Source organism: Macaca mulatta, chromosome 1, assembly GCF_049350105.2.
Source record: "Macaca mulatta isolate MMU2019108-1 chromosome 1, T2T-MMU8v2.0, whole genome shotgun sequence".
NCBI lineage: Eukaryota > Metazoa > Chordata > Mammalia > Primates > Cercopithecidae > Macaca > Macaca mulatta.
In genome coordinates, this window is record NC_133406.1 from 208,154,528 (window position 1) to 208,175,183 (window position 20,656).

General features: G+C 52.2%; 1 protein-coding gene across 7 annotated transcripts in view; it reads left to right on the forward strand.

Annotated features, from left to right (window-relative positions):
- The first annotated feature begins 309 nt into the window (after nt 1-309).
- Nucleotides 310-20,656, forward strand: part of SYNC (syncoilin, intermediate filament protein) — a 33,223-nt gene continuing 12,876 nt past the window's right edge. For 2 of the 7 annotated variants that reach the window (XM_077964485.1, XM_077964451.1), the window contains exons 1-3: nt 310-623; nt 8,434-8,615; nt 17,846-19,025. In XM_077964485.1, the coding sequence (XP_077820611.1) occupies nt 18,057-19,025 (969 nt within the window). In that variant the 5' untranslated portion in view covers nt 310-623; nt 8,434-8,615; nt 17,846-18,056. Of the gene's footprint in view, nt 624-8,433; nt 8,616-9,750; nt 9,938-10,262; nt 10,426-15,525; nt 15,604-17,845; nt 19,026-20,656 lie in introns of those variants that run through there. The other 5 variants (XM_077964472.1, XM_077964461.1, XM_001098354.5 and 2 more) reach the window with 3 other exon arrangements.

The following is a 20,656-nucleotide window of genomic DNA, read 5'->3' on the forward strand; positions in this document are numbered from 1 at the left end:
TGAGCCTGGGAAAGGGTCCCCAGCGTTCTCATTCGAGAAAGGAATTCAATCAGAGCTCCCTCACAGGATAGAGGGAATTACGGTACATGCACTTCTCCTAAGTTGCTCTTCAAAGAGCTCTCCAAGAGCTCATTTATTCCTCTCAAGAACTGTAATACATTTCCCATTTTAAAACAAAGGAAGCAGAAGCTCAGAAAAGCCCAAGGGTACAGAGCGGAAACGTGAGAGACTGCCCTGGATTCGAACCCAGCTCAGGGTCTAAGGCCTGGCTCCTTCCCTGAGTTCCACAGCCTCCCATCACGCGCATGCGTCCTTTGAACTCCAGCAGCTCGCTGTGGGTGGATCTGCGGCTATTATTGTTGTTGTGTGTTAATTATCACTGCGGTGCCAAAGGACGTCCTTGATTCAGCTGGGACGCCGACCTCCCCACTGTCTGCGCATCGTCGGTCCTGAAAAATCAGGGCCCGGGCGGCCCCGCGCGGCCGCGTCGGAAAAGACAACCCCCGGGGCGCGGGGTCGGCGTGGCGGCGCCCCCTGGAGGCAGTGCTCGGCATTGCCCGACCTGGGGAGGGACGACCCTGAACGCAGCGTCCTCTGAAGCGGTGGCCGGTTGTCAGCACCGGGTAGGCCCCAATGTCTCCCAGACAGCGGTCCCAGAAGGCAGGGAGAAAGGAGGAAATTAAGAGAACACTTATCAAGTGTCTCTTGTATACTGGGCAAAGGTCTGGGCGTTTCCTGCACATTTTCTCATTTAACGCTCACCTAATCTAATTTCCTAGAAGCAGAATCAGGGGGCCGGGCGCGGTGGCTCACGCCTATAATCCCAGCCCTTTGGGAGACTGAGGCGGTGGATCACCTGAGGACAGGAGTTCAGGGAACCAACCTGACCAACATGGTGAAACCCTGTCTCTACTAAAAATACAAAAATTAGCCCAGTGTGGTGGCGGGTGCCTGTAGTCCTAGCTACTCGGGAGGCTGAGGCAGGAGAATTGCTTGAACCCCGGAGGCGGAGGTTGCAGTGGGCTGAGATCCAGCCACTGCACTCCAGCCTCTGCACTCCAGCCTGGGTGACAGAGTGAGACTTTGTCTCAAAAAAAAAAGAAGCAGCAGCAGCAGCAGTTGGGCTCGGTGGCTCACGTCTGTAATCCCAGCACTTTGGGAGGCCGAGGCGGACGGATGACGAGGTCGAGAGATGGAGACCATCCTGGCTAACACGGTGAAACCCCGTCTCTACTAAAAATACAAAAAATTAGCCAGGCGTGGTGGTGTGAGCCTGTAGTCCCAGCTACTCGGGAGGCTGAGGCAGGAGAATGGCGTGAACCTGGGAGGTGGAGCTTGCAGTGAGCTGAGATTGCGCCACTGCACTCCAGCCTGGGCAACAGATTGAGACTCCATCTCAAAAAAAAAAAAAAAGCAGCAGAACCAGAGAGGTTAATTTGCCCAGAGACACAAAACAAGTTTATGGCCATGCCTGGGCCCTTCCAGGCTAAGTCTGAGGATGGAAAGGCTGCCAGATTCCCACTAGACTATAAGTCTCTGGAAGTCAAGGTTAATGACAATGATGTGGATAACACATCATTTATTCGTGGAGGCAGTGTATGGAATCTTGGGTGCCACCATTTCCTCTCTGTGTGACTTTGGTCAACTAAGTTGCATAACCTCTCCAAGCCTCAGTTTTCTCATTAGTAAATGGGCTTTATTACAGGTCCTGTGTTATAGGGCTGTTCTGAAGATATATTGCATTAAAGCAGATAAAATGCCTTCTAGCCCAGGTTCAGTGGCTCCGGCCTGTAATCCCAGCACTTTGGGAGGCCCAGGCGGGCAGATCACCTGAGGTCAGTAGTCTGAGACCAGCCTGGCCAACATGGTGAAATCTCTCTATTAAAAATATAAAAATTAGCCAGCCATGGTAGTGGGCACCTGTAATCTCAGCTAATTGGGAGGCTGAGGCAGGAGAATTGCTTGAACCCGGGAGGTGGAGGCTGCAGTGAGCCAAAATTACGCCACTGCACTCCAACCTGGGTGACAGAGTGAGATTCTGTCTCAAAAAAAAAAAAAAAAAAAAAGACCAGTTTAGCATCTGACATGCAGTAGGGGCTCAAGAATATAGCTAACATCATTTACTAATTTGGCCACTATTTGTTTTTTCTTTTCATTCTTTATTCTCTTCTATTTGTCTTGTTCGTTACTATATACTATGAACACATCATTTGGCCACTATTTGTTGAAAACCTAGGGAGGTCTTGCTTTAACGACTTACTGTCTTTGTGTTCTCTTTTTTTTTTTTTTTTTTTTTTTTGAGACGGAGTTTCGCTCTTGTTGCCCAGGCTAGAGTGCAGTGGTGCAATCTCGGCTCACCGCACCTCCGCCTCCCGGGTTCAAGCGATTCTTCTGCCTCAGCCTCCCGAGTAGCTGGGATTACAGGCATGCGCCACCATGCCCAGCTAATTTTGTATTTTTAGTAGAGATGGGGTTTCTCCATGTTGCTCAGGCTGGTCTCGAACTGCTGACGTCAGGTGATCCACCCACCCTGGCCTCCCAAAGTGCTGGGATTACAGGAGTGAGCCACCGCGCCTGGACATGTTATCTAATTTTACAGAGAAGAAAACAATTTCCATGAAGTGGAGTGACTTTCCTAAGGTCACACAGCAAGTAAGCACTCCAAAGCTTGGATTCACACCCTGGCTCTCTAGAAGTAGTAGGTCAAGCCGGGTGCGGTGGCTCATGCCTGTAATCCCAGCACTTTGGAAGGCTGAGGCTGGAGGATCATTTGAGTTCAGCAGTTCAAGACCAGCCTGGGCAACATGGTGCGATATCCCCCCATTCAGCTCTGATCTGTACAAAAAATTAAAAAATTTAGCCAAGTGGGGTGGCACACACCTGTGGTCCCACTGATCATACCACTGCACTCCAGCCTGGGCAAGAGCAAGACTCTGTCTCAAAACAAAAAACAGAAGTGGTGGGTCTGAGGGCCCTGCCAGGGCATCTCTGTACCACCCTCCTCCCACCTCTAGATGGGTTGCTGGAGCTCTTGGCACAAAGAAAGTGAGCAGAGGCCAGGCACAGTGGCTCATGCCTGTAATCCCAGCACTTTGGGAGGCCCAGGAGGGCAGATCACAAGGTCAAGAGTTCGAGACCAGCCTGGCCAATATGGAGAAACCCCTTCTCTACTAAAAATACAAATATTAGCCAGGTGTGGTGGCTGGTGTCTGTAATCCCAGCTACTCAGGAGGCTGAGGGAGGAGAATCTCTTGAACCCAGGAGGCAGAGGTTGTAGTGAGCCAAGATCATGCCATTGCACTCCAGCCTCGGTGGCAAGAGCAAGAATACCGTCTCAAAAAACAAAACGAAACAAAACAAAAACAGTGAGCAGAATGGCCTCCACCTGCATCAGTAGTAATGGGGAATGTGCTTCTCTCAGCTTGGAGAGCAACTTCACTTCCAGTGGCTCATGTGTTGAGCCTCACATCTGATTGCATTTCACAACAATGCTGTGAAGAGGGTGTTAATTGCCCATTTTGCTGAGAGGGAGCTGAGGTTCAGGGAGGTTGACTTCCCAGGGTCCTATAGGATCTGCTCTGGGGTCTGATCGAGATAGCTGCCAAGGCCACGCCTCCCCTGCTGCCCTCTGGTGCCTCTCTACTTCCCAGCTCATCCATCCATTCCTCCCACACACATGTCCACTCACTCACAGCCCCCTGACTGCCCCATTCTACAAGCCACAATAACTACAGTCCTAAGACAGAGGGACCCCTTGGGTGGGGACCCTGCCTGGAGGGGCGCCCAGAAGTCTTCACTTGGGATGAAATTTGTTCACAACTTTTCTGATTCTGGTTTTTGGTGGGGATTTTTTTTTTTTTTTTTTGAAACAGAGCCTCGCTCTTGTTGCTCAGGCTGGAGCGCAGTGGCACAATCTCAGCTCACTGCAACCTCTACCTCCCAGGTTCAAGCAATTCTCCTGCCTCAGCCCCCCAAGTAGCTGGGATTACAGGCATGAGCCACCACACCCAGCCAATTTTTGTATTTTTAGTAGAGATGGGGTTTTAGCAGGTTGGCCAGGCTGGTCTCGAACTCCTGACCTCAGGTGATCCACCTGCCTCAGCCTTCCAAAGTGCTGGGATTACAGGCATGAGCCACTGCACCTAGCCGTAGTTTTTGTAGTTTTAGTAAAGATGGGGTTTCACCATGTTGGCCAGGCTGGTCTTGAACTCCTGACCTCAGGTGATCCACCCGCCTTGGCCTCCCAAAGTGTTGGGATTACAGGCGTGAGCCATGGAGCCCAGCCGGTGGGGATTCATTTATGTATGTTTTTGGAGACAGGGTCTCACTTTGTTGCCCAGGCAGTAGGGCATCATGCAGCGGTGTGATCGTTGCTTACTGTAGCCTTGAACTCCTGGACCCAAGCAATATTCCTGCCTCGGCCTCCCTCACACCTGGGATTAGAGGTGTGAGCCACTACACCCAGCTGTGGGGGGTATTCAGAAAGACAGTCTCCCTAAGTTATCTGTCCAAGGCCCAGCTTTCTAAGGTTCAGTTCTTATCTTAGGGGTCTCAGCAGGAAACAGGGGCACACTCAAACACTCAGTGTTTGCCAGAAGAGGATTTAATGAAGAGACCATTCACAGAGGTGTGGGCAGGAATGGCGGAGCACCTGGGACTCACAATGGTGGGATGGAATCATTACCCCTGGGCCTGAAGGAGCAGGGGAGGGAGCCTTGTTAAGGCACCTGGCCCGAGCTGTACCCATGGGTACAAGCCACCCAACAGGAGCCATGGCTTTTGGCGGAGGAATATAGTTACTGCTGCCAAAGTCACAGGCAGGGACAGAGCATAATAAATATCTTGATCTAGGCCAGGTGTGATGGCTCACACCTATAATCCCAGCACTTTGGGAGGCTGAGGTGGGTGGATCACCTGAGGTCAGGAGTTTGAGACTATTCTGGCCAACATGGCAAAATCCTGCCTCTACTAAAAATACAAAAATTGGCCGGGCGCGGTGGCTCAAGCCTGTAATCCCAGCACTTTGGGAGGCCGAGACGGGCAGATCACGAGGTCAGGAGATCGAGACCATCCTTGCTAACCCGGTGAAACCCCGTCTCTACTAAAAAATACAAAAAAAACTAGTCGGGCGAGGTGGCGGGCTCCTGTAGTCCTAGCTGCTTGGGAGGCTGAGGCAGGAGAATGGCGTGAACCCGGGAGGCGGAGCTTGCAGTGAGCTGAGATCCGGCCACTGCACTCCAGCCTGGGCGACAAAGCGAGACTCCGTCTCAAAAAAAAAAAAAAAAAACAAAAATTAGCTGGGTATGGTAACACATGCTTGTAGTCCCACCTACTTGGGAGGCTGAGGCATGAGAATCACTTGAACCCAGGAGGCGGAGGTTGCAGTGAGCTGAGATCATGGCACTGCATTCCAGCCTGGGTGACAGAGCGAGACTCTGTCCCACCAAAAATAAAAAATAAAATAAAAATAAATAAATATCTTGATCTCACTCTCCTCCCTCTCTAATCTCCTGCCAGGGTCCCCAGTTTGGCCAAACCCCACCTGAAACCAGAAGGCAAGGGGGCCCAGGAGAGGCTGGCCGTAGGAGTCAGCTCCAGGACACGCAGCTCTGAGAAGGAAGGTTAGGCAAAGAGTAGCCAGCCCAGGGGCCTCTCTCCTCCTCCGTGTTTGGCTTTGCCGAGGGGTTGAGAGATAAGAGTGGCTGCGCTTGTCCTTCAAAGCAGAGTCTGTGCCTGATTCCTGATTCCAGAACAGCTTTGCTCATTCTTCCAGGCCCAGGTACTTCGTTCAAGAGGCCATCCCCAGTCCTGGAGTTAATTTCTCCCATCCATCCCTGGCTTCCCTGGTTCTCAGTGTCTATCACATCACTCAGCCCAGTGATTTGGCAGTATTCTCTGCATAGGTTTTTCTCCCCAGGAGACGGTTCTAGCTTCCTCTACACTGAAAGCTTCTTGCAGGCTTGGGCCAAATAAGGCTGTTTGCTCTGATACAGGGCCCAGCACAGCCCAGGTGCCAATGTTTGCCAAGTGAGCTGAATCTTATGGGCTCAAATATACCTCATTCTGCCTTGCTATATGCAATCTGGGCACATGTGTGTCTGTCTCCCTGAGTAGACTAGGGGCTCCTGAGAGGTGAGTGACCCAGGCCTAGCACACAGCAGGCATCAAATATTGCCTAAATTAGCCTAAGTAAAACCATCCTCCTTCCTTCATTCATTCAACTAGTTTTTTGGAGCTTCCAGATAGCTGAGCATATGGAGGTTCCTGGAGGATGGTGTGCCCAGGGAGGGCATGGAAGCTTCATGCCCCTTCCTCCATAACTCTGCCCTATTTATCTCTTAATCTGTATCCTTTTCAATATCCTTTATAATAAGCCACTAAAGCTAAATATGGCCATGTGACTGAGCTCTGGCAATGGGACACAATCATAAGTGGTATGAGGTGAGCGACCCTTCCTTTTTACTTTCTTTTTTTTTTTTTTTTTTTTTTTTTTTTTGAGACAGAGTCTTGCTCTGTCACCCAGGCTGGAGTGCAGTGGCCGGATCTCAGCTCACTGCAAGCTCCGCCTCCCGGGTTTACGCCATTCTCCTGCCTCAGCCTCCCGAGTAGCTGGGACTACAGGCGCCCACCACCTCGCCCGGCTATTTTTTTGTATTTTTTAGTAGAGACGGGGTTTCACCGTGTTAGCCGGGATCGTCTCTCGATCTCCTGACCTCATGATCCGCCCGTCTCGGCCTCCCAAAGTGCTGGGATTACAGGCTTGAGCCACCGCGCCCGGCCCCTTTTTACTTTCATTGGATAGAATGAGGCATTAGAAGGGAGCTTGGACTGGTCTTGGACGGGTGTGGATTTAGGGCCACAATCTGGAGATGGTGGAAGACCAAGATGGGAGTCTGCATCTTTGGTAGATTGTATTTTCCCAAGATAGAGGCAATACTATATCCCATTCCACAAGCTCTTTTTACATACTGTGACTTTGACACACCCTTCCATTAAAAGGTGGCATCTATGTCCCCTCCCCATGAGCTAGAGGCCCGGGTCTTTGTGACTGCCTTGAGCAACAGAATAGGTCAGCAGTGACAGTGTGTAGCTTCCAAGGCTAACTCAAAAAAATGCCTTTCACTTCTGCCTTGTTCTTTTGGGACATTTACTCTTGGGACTTAGCCACCATGCCATAGGAAGCACAAGCAACCCGTGGAAAAGCCCATGTGGAGGAGAACCAAGACCCCCAGGCAAATCCCCTGCTGAGCTCGCAGCTGACAGACCGCATCAACTTGCCAGCCACATAAGTGAGCTGTCCTGGATGCAAGTTCTGCAGCCTCTGGGCAAGCCCCTCAGCTGATGCCACGTGAAGCAGAAATGAGCTGCCTCCACTAAGCCATGCCCAAATCACAGATCTGTGGGTAAAATAAATGATTGTTATTGTTACAAAAAACAAAAACAAACAACAAATTTTTTTAAGGTCCTACTATGCGCCAGGCCTTGTGCTGGGCTCTGGGGACACAGCAGTAAACAAGACACGGAAAGTCTCTGCCCTCAGGGGGCTTCCATTCTAGTGGGGGAAGCAGAGAAGAAAAGAATTGAAAATGAACAGTATTGTTGCAGATTGATAAGTGCTACACAGAAGATAAACAGGGTGACAGGGATAAACAGTAAATGAGATGAGGCATGGTGGCTCATGCTTGTAATCCTAGCACTTTGGGAGGCTGAGTCTGGAGGATCCCTTGAGGCCAGGAGTTTGAGATCAGCCTGAACAACATAGTGAGACCCCATCTCTATTTTTTTTTTTTTTTTTTTTTTGAGACGGAGTCTCGCTCTGCCGCCCAGGCTGGAGTGCAGTGGCCGGATCTCAGCTCACTGCAAGCTCCGCCTCCCGGGTTCATGCCATTCTCCTGCCTCAGCCTCCCGAGTAGCTGGGACTACAGGCGTCCGCCACCTCGCCCGGCTAGTTTTTTGTATTTTTTAGTAGAGACGGGGTTTCACCGTGTCAGCCAGGGTGGTCTCGATCTCCTGACCTCGTGATCCGCCCGTCTCGGCCTCACAAAGTGCTGGGATTACAGGCTTGAGCCACTGCGCCCGGCCCCATCTCTATTAAATAAAATTTTACAAAACCCAACAAAACCAACAAAAAGCCCACAACAAACAGTAAATGGATGGACATCATGGGCAGGGGGTGGGGAAGCATCAGAGAAGGCTCTGTGAGATGTGAGCTGAGACCTGAAGGAAAGTAAAAGGTGGGCTGGGAAGAGCTGGAAAGGGTTTTCTAGGCAGAGGGAGTAGCAGAAAAGGCCTGGCTGGGTGTGGTGGCTCACTCCTGTAACCCCAGCACTTTGGGAGGCTGAGGCAGGAGAACTGCTTGAGCCTAGGAGTTTGAGATGAGCCTAGGTAACACAGTGAGGCCTCATCTTTACAAAAAATACAAAAATTTTCCAGGTGTGGTGGTGTGCATCTGTAGTTCCAGCTACTCGGGACGCTGAGATGGGAGGATCACCCGAGCCTGGGAGGTTGAGGCTGCAGTGAGCCATGATCACACCACTGCACTCCTGCCTGGATGACAGAGGGAGACCCTGACTGCAAGAAACAACAGCAACAACAACAACAACAAAGGCCTGGAGGTGGGGAAGTTTCTGGGACCCTGGGGAATTCAGGGTTTCAGCCTAAAGAAGCTCTGAGCAGGAGGGTAGAAGGGGGTCAGAAATTCAGTCCTGGGGAGAGCCCAAGACCAGGTCCTGGGCTGGGGGTTGGAGGGGCAGAGCCAGCTCCTCTGAATGCCACCCTTGCCTCCTGTTGCTTGGTACCACAGCAAACAGAGCCGCTGGCAGGCCTGCCCTTGCTGCCTTAGCTCTCCTCTGGCGGGCAGCAGATGTCAAATGCCCAGCAGCTGAGGCTTCGCCAGCCTCCTCCCCTGGAATAGTTCAGGGGTAAGTCAGAAAATGACCAGCAGCCTCAAAACCTGGCTTTTTCTCGTGCATACCTTACAAGGGTATATTTGGCTGCCCTGGGTGTTAAATCTTCCACCCTCTTGCATTAGACAGAGAAATATAAATATACAGCCACAGGCGGCACACTCAGACTCGAGGATGAATGAACATTCATCAATCCCCAGTCACACACAAGCACACAATCAGAGTTACATGCGGGATCATACGCATGCCCCCCACACACAGTCACAACAGCCAGCCCCACAAAGACACTCCACCATGGCCCGATGACCACACACATTCACCCTGAGATCACACGATCACACGTCCACAGGCTCACACACAGACATGTACCCCACAATCACCGCAGAGTCACACAGGGGCACACAAGCCCACACACATTCAAGACCACAGCATGCTTCCCCCACCGGCCTCCCAGGCACCCCAGCCCCTGGAGCTTGTTGTGGTGCAGGCATTCTTCTGCGATTGAGTCAAAGACCTCCCCAGACAGGGTGGCTAAGTGGAAAAAGGAATCCAAGGAAGAACGCCTGAAGCTCAGGTCTGGGAAGGGGCCCAGCAGCTTCTCTCTTGGGGAGAAAGACGTCAGTGCTGGTTTGACCCTGACACTAGTGGGCTGAGGACGTGGGGGGAGGTATGTCTTGAAGTTGACAGAAGTGGGCTGAGTGGGGTGACAGGTGGAGCAGGGGAGAGACCCCAGGAAGCCTCAAAGGGTGGGGCAGAAAGGGGGGTTAAATATGGACTCAATGTGATAGGCGTAAACTCCTCCGCAGTTTTTTTTTTAAACTCCCCAGCCACCTAGCCCGTCCCCAGGCTCCAGGCTGTCCCCAAATGCGCGGGGTGCGGCCGTGAACTCTCCTCCCCGGCCGCGCCCTGCCCCGCCCTTCACGACAGCTGCGGGGGACAGCCCGGAGTGCCCTGAGGGTGGCTGCGGTCCTTCCCCTCCTGGGTGGGGACCAGAGGGCGCTGAGCGGCGGCGGACACCCCCAAACACTCGCGTGAGAGGGGTGCTGGGTCCCTTTGAGCAGCCCGCCCAACCCTGCCCCCACCCTCCCAGGCTGGACAGTGGAGGTGCTCCTTGGGGCTTCAGACCCTTCTCCCTCCCCCTGCAACGGGACCCCACGAAAGGAAGGGTGGGGAGAAGGTTCGGGAAGACCAGGGGGCTGGGAGGTTTGGAAAGGCCACTCCAGGCCCCAGTTCCCACTCCCGCCTCAGGCTGGTCCGGGAGGGGCAGAGTCTCCCCGCCCCCAGGTCCGCGCGGCCGCTCCCTCCTCCCCCGGCAGGAGCCCCGGCCAAGTGGGCGCGCCCGGCCCGGGGCCGGCCGGGATCCGGTGTCGGCTGCAGCTGGCAGTGCGGCGGGCACGGGCGCCGGAGCGAGGGGCCCGCGGGCCCGGCTATTAATAACGCGGCCGCCAGCCCGGGGTCGCGTAGCCATGGCCAGCCGGGAGCCCCGGCGCGGCGGGGACGGCGCCGCCCAGGCCGCGAGGTAGGACCGTGCCGGGCCCGCGTCGCCGCCCCCCCGGGGAGGGAGTGCTGCTGGACGGGTTCCCTTTCCCCCCGACCGCGGGCGTCTTTCGCCTGCCTAGGGGTAGTGGTCCAGCTGGGGTGGGGCACTGGAGCCGCCTCGTGAGGGGACATCGGGGAGTCGGGCCGGCCCGGGGTCCTGGCACCTCCGTTTGTCTGTGGCTTTTTATAATACCCCTCCCCCTCCCGGGGCTGCATGAGAGTTAACCCTTCCAGGCGAGTGGGCATCCACCGCTCAAGTGCCATTTGGCCAATAGCAGCCAAAGACACTTCTCGCTTGCCTTCATTCCTCCCTGCAAATGTCAGCTGGAGACGGAGGCCTCCCCTGCTGAATTGGCTGTGTGGAAGCCACTTGGTGCAAGGCTGGGCATCTGCCAGCAGCTTGAAGTTAAGAGTCTGTCAGGACTTGTTCTCTCCGGTCTGGCCTGGGATAGATGGGGGAAGGGTCCAGGGGCCCTCCCCACTATCCCTGCTGGCAGGGCACCGCTGATTAGTGGGGAAAGGGACCTGTGGCTGAGGGGTTTGGGGTGAGAGGCGAGTATTTCTGTCCCAGGTCATACTGTGGCTCTGAGACTTCCCAGTGTACCAAGAGGTGAGGGTGCAAATACACACCTCCCGACACCCCTTCACTGTCACACAGGGGCAAAAAGCTGAGCGGTCTTACACACACACACTCACCCATACTGCTGTCCACACCTACAGCTACACAGTCAGACACAGGACTCTTGCCTGCACAGTGTCACATGCACTCCCAGCCACATCCCTGAACAGGGTTGGAGAGCTCTGCGGTCCTCTGGGGACAGGGACAGAGAGGCAGAGGCAGGCTGCCCAGGGCCCAAGGAAGCTGGAGGTCAGGGGCCCCAGCTAAGCTGGCTTCCTCTCCTCTGAGCCTCCTGTCATCTGCTTCTTTCCCTCCTCTCTCTGTTTAAAAGAGGCGGCTGCGTGAGGGCAGCACCCAGCAGAGGCCTGGCACCATGGGTGGGGTGGCGGAAGCAATACGAGGTGTGCTAGCAGCACAGCTTGGAGGTCAGGAGGCCTGAGTGCTACTTCCAGCTTTGCCATTCGACCTTGGGCAGATTTCCTCCTTGGAGTTCATCTGGTTTCTGCCTGTCTGCCGTTACAGAGCCCCACCCTAGGATATAGAGCAGAATGAGAACTCTGCTTGTCCTTAGGAAACTCACTATCAGGGAGACAGACACATGCACTTCTGTAACTGGAGCAATAAGTGTGAAGATGTGCTGCATACAGAGTATCCTGAGAACACAGATGGGGTTGTCTGGGAGATACTTTATGGAAGAGATTAAGTTTGAGCAGGGCTTGAAGGATGAGTACAAATTTGTTAGGTAGATAGAAGTATATTGGCCGGGCGCGGTGGCTCACGCCTGTAATCCCAGCACTTTGGAAGGCCGAGGCGGGCGGATCACAAGGTCAGGAGATCGAGACCATGGTGAAACCCCGTCTCTACTAAAAATAGAAAAAAAATTAGCCGGGCGCAGTGGCGGGCGCCTGTAGTCCCAGCTACTCGGGAGGCTGAGGCCGGAGAATGGCGTGAACCCGGGAGGCGGAGCTTGCAGTGAGCCGAGATTGCGCCACTGCACTCCAGCCTGGGTGACAGAGCGAGACTCCGTCTCAAAAAAAAAAAAAAAAAAAAAAAAAGAAGTATATTGTGGGCTGGGCGCCGTGGTTCACGCCTGTAATCCCAGCACTTTGGGAGGCCAAGGTGGGCAGATCACCTGAGATCAGGAGTTCAAGACCAGCCCGGCCAACATAGTGAAACCCCGGTTCTACTAAAAATACAAAAAATTAGCCAGGCGTGGTGGCATGTGCCTGTAATCCCAGCTACTTGGGAAGCTGAGGCAGGAGAATTGCTTGAACCCAGGAGTCAGAGGATATATAGTGACTGCTGTGTGCCAGGCTCTATTATATGTGCTGTAGTTATCTCTTTTGAACCTCACGCCTATCCTAGGAGGGTGGTAAATACCGCAGGCCTTCTCCAGCCTCCACCACTTACAACAGTTGTGGAACCTCGTGTGAGTTATTTACTCTGTGCATTGGCTTCCTCATCTATTAAATGGGGATAATAGATGAGGATTCTTTTTTTCTTTTTTCTTTTGAGATAGTCTTGCTCTTGTTGCTCAGGCTGGAGGGCAATGGCGCAATCTCAGTTCACTGCAACCTCTGCCTCCCGCGTTCAAGCGATCCTCCTGCTTCAGCCTCCCGAGTAGCTGGGATTACAGGCACGCGCCACCATGCCCAGCTAATTTTTTTGTATTTTTAGTAGAGACAGAGTTTCACCATGTTGGCCAGGCTGGTCTCAAACTTCTGACCTCAGGTGATCCACCTGCCTTGGCCTCCCAAAGTCCTGGGATTACAGGCGTGAGCCACCACTCCCAGCCAATAGATGATGAGGATTCTATAAATGAGTGTTCATGTAAAATGCCTAGAATAATCTTGAACACAGTGAAGTCATTCCAAGGTGGGCGGCTCGGCAGGAGAATGATGAAAGGGCCGTCTGCTGGGAAAGCAGGGACTACTGAATATCAGAGTGGGTTTGGCTGACTGAGCAGGTGCATCCTTCCTGGCCCTGGCTCTAGGAGCTCTGCCTTCCCAGGTAGTACAGGGTTGTTCTCTCTTTAGGTGGTTTTGAGAAGCTGCATTTCTCAGCTGGACACTGTGGGCTAAGAGTAGGAGGTGTAAAAAGTTAATGCATGCTCTGGGATGTCAAGCATTGGGTGGGTTGCAGGAATAATGTGAGAGGCGGCTAACAAAGGTATGTTTGGGGCCAGGCGCGGTGGCTCATGCCTGTAATCCCAGCACTTTGGGAGGCTGAGGCGGGCGGATCACGAGGTCAGGAGTTTGAGACCAGCCTGGCCAAGATAGTGAAACCCTGTCTCTACTAAAAATACAAAAAATTAGCCAGGCATGGTGGTGGGCACCTGTAATCCCAGCTACTCGGGAGGCTGAGGCAGAGAATTTCTTGAACCTGGGAGGCGGAGGTTGCAGTGAGCCGAGATTGTGCCACTGCACTCCAGCCTGGGCACCAGAGCGAGACTGTCTCAGAAAAAGAAAAAAAAAACGGTATGTTTGGGCCACATCTTTAAGGACCTTGAAACCATGCCTAGCAGTTTGGGTATTTACTGGTGAAGTGGAGCAATAGTTAACTCTGTGTTGTAGCAAGTTAACTGTGGTAGTGTAGAGAATAGATTGGGGTGAGGAGAGGAGGAAGTCCTTTTAGAAGACCAGGACAGAAGTGCCAGTGAGACATGATGACTTGGAGTAGGGCCCTGATAGTGGGATGCAGAAGAGGGGGATGGAGACTGTAGTCTTTCTAAGATAGAAAGGTTACTTTTTGGCCAGATGTGGTGACTCATGCCTGTAATCCCAGCACTTTGGGAGGCCGAGGCAGGTGGATCATGAGGTCAGGAGATTGAGACTATCCTGGCCAACATGGTGAAACCCTGTCTCTACTAAATATACAAAAATCATCCGGGCGTGGTGGTGTGCACCTATAGTCCCAGCTACTCAGGAGGCTGAGGCAGGAGAATCACTTGAACCCAGGAGGCGGAGGTTGCAGTGAGCTGAGATCACGCCACTGCACTCTAGCCTGGGCGACAGAGTGAGACTCCATCTCAAAAAGAAAAAGAAAAGAAAGGACACTTCTTAGTGAACTGGCCATACAGGGGAGGGAAAGAGCTGTTTGAAGATTTCTTGCCTATGGCCGGATGTGGTGGCTCATGCCTATAATCCCAGCACTTTGGGAGGTCTAGGTGGGAGGATCGCTTAAGCTCAGGAGTTTGAGACCAGCCTGAGCAATATAGTGAGAATTCATCTCTACAAAAAGTTAAAAAATTAGCGGGTGTGGTGCTACATGCCTGTAGTCCTAGCTACCCAGGAGGGAGACAGGAGGATGGCTTGAGCCAGGGAGGTTGAGGCTGCAGTGAGCTATGATCACGCCACTGTACTCAGGCCTGGGCGACAGAAGGAGACTCCATCTAAAAAAACAAACAAACAAACAAACAAACAAAAGCAGAGACAGGAAAGACCAAAGCCATTTGCATTTGTGCGGCAAAGCAGCAAGAGAGCACTCCCCACTGGGAACTGACTGAGCTGGCAGCTGGGTCAAAGAGCTCAGATGTCGGAATGATAGAATCTGACTTCAAGAGCCTTTGACAGGCTAGAAGGGTGGGCCAGTTCTAACAAGATGAACTTTTACAGAAACAAGAAATGTTGCTTACAAGCACTTGGTATGAAAAACTTTTTTTTTTTGAGACATAGTCTCGCTCTTTCGCCTAGGCTGGAGTGCACTGGTGCGATCTTGGCTCACTGCAAGCTCCTCCGCCTCCTGGGTTCATACCATTCTTCTGCCTCAGCCTCCCCAGTAGCTGGGACTACAGGCGACTGCCACCGTGCCCAGCTAATTTTTTTTTTTTTTTTGTATTTTTAGTAGAGACAGGGTTTCATCGTGTTAGCCAAGTTGGTCTCGATTTCCTGACCTTGTGATCCACCTGCCTCAGCCTCCCAAAGTGCTGGGATTACCGGCGTGAGCCACTGTGCCCGACCTGCTTTTTTTTGTTGAGATGGAGTCCTGGCCTGTCGCCCAGGCTGTGGTGTGATCTTGGCTCACTGCAACCTCTAACTCCCATGTTCAAGCCATTCTTGTGCCTCAGCCTCCTGAGTAGCTGAGATTACAGGCATGCACCACCATGCCCTGTTAAGTTTTATATTTTTAGTAGAGACAGGGTTTCACCATGTTGGCCAGGCTGGTCTCGAACTCCCGAGCTCAGGTGATCCACCCGTCTTGGCCTCCCAAAGTGCTGGGATAACAGGTGTGAGCCACCTTGCCTGGCCCTGGAGCACTGCTTTTGATACCTATCCCAATTTCTAGCTCTTGGGGAACTTAAGAATAAAGGTAAATTTAAAAAAAAAATCCTCAAGAGAGTGACAGTCTGAAAGGTGTCACTTGTGTCACAAGGATATGACACAAATGAAGAGGGCGCTGGAAACCTGGACATGTTTGGAATAACAAAGATAAGCTGTTTTTTGTTTTTTGGTTTTTTTTTAGACAGGGTCTCTGTTGCCCAGACTGGAGTGCAGAGAAGTGCAATCACGGCTTACCACAGCCTCAACCTCCCAAGCTCAGGTGATTCTCCCACCACAGCCTCCCGAGTATCTGGGACAACAGGTGTGCGCCATCATGCCCAGCTAATTTTTTGTACTTTTTTGTAGAGATGGGGTTTCGCCATGTTTGTTGCCCACGCTGGCCTCAAACTCCTGGACTCAAGAGGTCTTGGCCTCCCAAAGTGCTGGGATTATAGACATGAGCCACTGCACTTGACCATGGTTATTTTTTATCTTATTTATTTTTTGAGATGGAGTCTTGCTCTGTCGCCCAGGCTGGAGTGCAGTGGTGCGATCTCGGCTCACTGCAAGCTCGGCCTCCCAGGTTCACGCCATTCTCCTGCCTCAGCCTCCGGAGTAGCTGGGACTACAGGCGCCCGCCACTACGCCTGGCTAATTTTTTGTATTTTTTAGTAGAGATGGGGTTTCACTGTGTTAGCCAGGATGGTCTCGATCTCCTGACCTCGTGATCCACCCGCCTCGGCCTCCCAGAGTGCTGGGATTACAGTTGTAAGCCACTGCGCCTGGCCTTTTTTTTTTTTTGAGACGGAGTTTTGCTCTTGTTGCTCAGGCTGGAGTGCAATGGTATAATCTGGTCTCACTGCAAACTCCGCCTCCCAGGTTCAAGAGATTCTCCTGCCTCAGCCTCCCGAGTATCTGGGATTACAGACATGCACCACCACGCCCGGCTAATTTTGCATTTTTAGTAGAGATGGGATTTCTCCATGTTGGTCAGGCTGGTCTTGAACTCCCAACCTCAGGTGATCCACCTGCTTTGGCCTCCCAGAGTGCTGAGATTACAGGTGTGAGCCACCGCACCTGGCTGACCATGGTTATCTTTAAGTGTTTAGATAACTTACATAGAAAAGAAGGTTGAAATATCTGATCCTAGAAGGAAGTATCAGGTAAATCCAGCGGCTAAAAGTTATAAGGAAGGGCTGGCTATGGTGGCTCAATGCCTGTAATCCCAACACTTTGGGAGGCTGAAGAAGGCGGATCACTTGAGGTCAGGAGTTTGAGACCAGCCTGGCCAACATGGTAAAACCCCATCTCTACTAAAAATACAAAAATTAGCTGAGTGTGGTGGCACATGTCTGTAGTCCCAGCTACTTGGGAGGCGGAGGCTGAAATGGCACCACTGTACTCCAGCCTGGGTGGCAGAGCAAGTCTCCCTCTGAAACAAAAAAAAAAGTTAAAACGAAGGTTTTTTTTTTTTTTTTTTTTTTTTTTTTGAGACGGAGTCTCGCTCTGTCGCCCAGGCTGGAGTGCAGTGGCTGGATCTTGGCTCACTGCAAGCTCTGCCTCCCGGGTTTACGCCATTCTCCTGCCTCAGCCTCCCGTGTAGCTGGGACTACAGGCGCCCGCTACCTCGCCCAGCTAGTTTTTTGTATTTTTTAGTAGAGACGGGGTTTCACTGTGTTAGCCAGGATGGTCTTGATCTCCTGACCTCGTGATCCGCCCGTCTCGGCCTCCCAAAGTGCTGGGATTACAGGCTTGAGCCACCGCGCCCGGCCGAAGGTTTTAATCTCAACATTATAATTTTATTAGAACTGGGTTGGGCGCGGTGGCTCACGCCTGTAATCCCAGCACTTTAGGAGGCCAAGGCGGGCAGATCACGAGGTCAGGAGTTTGAAACCAGCCTGACTAACATGGTGAAACCCCATCTGCACTAAAAATACAAAAATTAACCAGGCATGGTGGTGTGCACCTGTAATCCCAGCTACTCAGGAGGCTGAGGATCACTTGAACCTGGCAGGCAGAAGTTGCAGTGAGCCAAGATCGCACCACCGCACTCCAGCCTGGAGACAGAGCAAGACTCTGTCCCCCACCAAAAAAAAAAAAAAAAAATTGGTGTGGTGGTGCTACTTGGGAGGCTGAGGCAAGAGAATCGCATGAACCAGGGGGCAGAGGTTGCAGTGAGCCAAGATTGCACCACTGCCCTCCAGCCTTGGCAACAGAGTGGGACTCCATCTCAAAGAAAAAAAAATTTATTATAATTGTGGAACAAACAGCGGTGCCTCAGGTATCTGAAGTCCTTGGAGCTGCATAAGCAGAGACCATATGGTGATGTCACTGGGAGGCTGGCAGGGGATCTACACAGTGGTTGGGTGTGTGGAGGGGTGGATTGACAGACTGGAGGGAGCAGACGAGTGGCTGCTGACATCTAAGAACCTGGGGTAGTCTAGGCCCGTGGCTGCTGGTTCCAGGATTGCACCATCCTGGGATTGTGGCTGCCCTTTCACTTTCAATCATTTCTTTTGCAGGAAAATAAGAGCAGAAGCCAATTATCCTCTTCCAGAGAACTCTGACTCCCTAAATGAGGCAGAAGCCTTGAACCCAGAAGTTACTCTATCTTCAGAGGGGTACTTAAACCTCGAAGACATTCTCTACCTGGAGGACACAGGGGACCTTGATGAGACACTCTATGTGCAAGAGACTGAGAAGCCAGAGGAGGCCCTGTATATTGAAGAGGCCATGCAGCCAGATGAGGCTCTGCATGGGGAGGAGCCTGGGAATCCAGAGGAGACAGTGAGTGTGGAGGAAACCATGGAGCCAGATTGGATGCAGTTTGTGGAGGGGCCCGTGGAGCCAGGAAAGCCCACAAACCCAGAGCAGGTTGTTCATGAGGGAGACACAGTCACAAGGGTGGAGAAATCTCACCCTGAGGAGAGCCTCAGAGCCGAGCCGAGCCCCAGCATGGAGGAGAACCTGAGCATAGAGGACCTGGAATTGCTAGAAGGGCGTTTCCAGCAGTGTGTCCAAGCTGTGGCCCAGCTGGAAGAGGAGAGGGATCAGCTCATCCATGAGCTTGTATTGCTCCGGGAACCAGCCCTGCAGGAGGTACAGCAGGTCCATCAGGACATCCTGGCTGCCTACAAGCTCCATGCCCAAGCAGAGCTGGAGAGAGATGGCCTAAGGGAGGAGATCCGGCTGGTCAAGCAGAAGCTTTTCAAGGTGACGAAGGAATGTGTGGCCTACCAATACCAACTGGAGTGCCGCCAGCAGGACGTGGCTCAGTTTGCCGATTTCCGGGAAGTGCTGACTACGAGGGCAACCCAACTCTCAGAGGAACTGGCCCAGCTCCGGGATGCCTATCAGAAGCAGAAGGAGCAGTTGCGGCAACAACTAGAAGCCCCTCCAAGCCAGAGGGATGGGCACTTTCTCCAGGAAAGCCGGCGACTCTCTGCCCAGTTTGAAAATCTCATGGCAGAGAGCCGCCAGGGCCTGGAGGAGGAGTATGAGCCTCAGCTCCTGCGGCTCCTAGAAAGGAAAGAAGCTGGGACCAAAGCTCTGCAGAAAACCCAGGCTGAGATCCAGGAGATGAAGGAGGCTCTGAGACCCCTGCAAGCAGAGGCCCGGCAGCTCCACCTGCAAAACAGGAACCTGGAGGACCAGATCGCACTTGTGAGGCAAAAACGAGATGAAGAGGTTCAGCAATACAGGGTAGGCCCATTGGACATGAAAGGAACTGACGTCTTTTAACCTGGGGAAAGAGCGGCCAGAGTCCAAGGTCTTTGGGGCTGAAGGATAGTGTCACATGTAGGAGCAAAAATTTTGTTCTTTGGGGCCATGCAATTCTTTTCTCCATTCTTCATTCATTCGGGCCCATGCTAGGGACTAAACGTTATCTGCACTCTGGGTTTTTTGTTTTTTGTTTTGAGAGTCTCAGTCTTACTCTGTCTCCCAGGCTGGAGTGCAGTGGCGTGATCTCAGCTCACTACAAGTTCTGCCTCCCGGGTTCATGCCATTCTCCTGCCTCAGCCTCCTGAGTAGCTGGGACTACAGGCGCCCGCCACCACGCCCGGCTATTTTTTTGTATTTTTAGTAGAGACAGGGTTTCACCGTGTTAGCCAGATGGTCTTGATCTCCTGATCTCGTGATCCACCCGCCTTAGCCTCCCAAAGTGCTGGGATTACAGGCGTGAGCCACTGTGCCCGGCCGGCACTCTGTGTTTTTTTGTGACAGGGTCTTGCTGTCACTTAGGCTGATGCAGTGGCATGATCACAGCTCACTGCAGCTTCGACCTCTCAGGTTCAAGCGATCCTCCCACCTCACCCTCTTGAGCAGCTGGGACTTCAGTCGTGCACCACCATGCCCAGCTAATTTTTTTTTTTTTGAGACAGGTGCAGTCTTGGGGGCTCACTGCAGCCTCAACCTCCTGGGCTCAAGCGATCCTCCTGCCTTAGCGCCCCCAAGCAGCTGGGACTACAAGTGTGTGCCACCACACCTGGCTAATTTTTTGTAGAGACAGGGTTTCACCATGTGCCCCAGGCTGGGTTTGAACTCCTGAGCTCAAGCTATCCGCCTGCCTTGGCCTCCCAAAGAGCTAGGATTATAGGTGTGAGCCACTGCGGCCAGCCAATTTTTGTATTTTTTGTAGACAGGGTTTTGCTATGTTGCCCAGGCTGGTCTTGAAATTATGGGCTCAAGTACTTTTAATGGCAAAAGCTGCAATTAATTTTGCACCAACCTTAATAGAATCCTCTAATCTTCATTTTCCTTTTATGTGCATTTGTCCCCATCTCTCTTGCATTCAAGTTATTTCTGATTAAGTGTGAGCCAGTTCTAATCCCTTTTTAGAACAGAGTGGGATATAAATACTAAGTGAATAAACAATTACGTAGTCCCTCCTAGACTGTGGACTTTCAGAAGGTAGGGAATACATTTTGCTTGTCGTTCTATTACTCTGTGCTACTCAAGGCTCAGAGCACATGTGCTGCGGGGCACTAATGAGAAGACTGTAGTGTGGTGCTCTAAGCAGTGTTTTAATCTTTTGGAACACTGATTCCTTTGGATAAACTTAAAAATCTATGTCCTCCCACAGATTTTGATATGCCCTTAAAGGAACAAGTTTCCCTGTTGAAATGGCTGCATTCACTTCACTGAAGATTTTGTCAAGCTTTCTGTAGTTTGTATTATGAAAACAGTCTGGCCGGGAGCACACGCCTGTAATCCCAGCACTTTGGTTGGGAGGCTGAGGTGGGTGGATCACAAGGTCAGTAGTTTGAGACAAGCATAGCCAATATGGTGAAACCCCATCTCTACTAAAAATACAAAAATTAGGGGGGCATGGT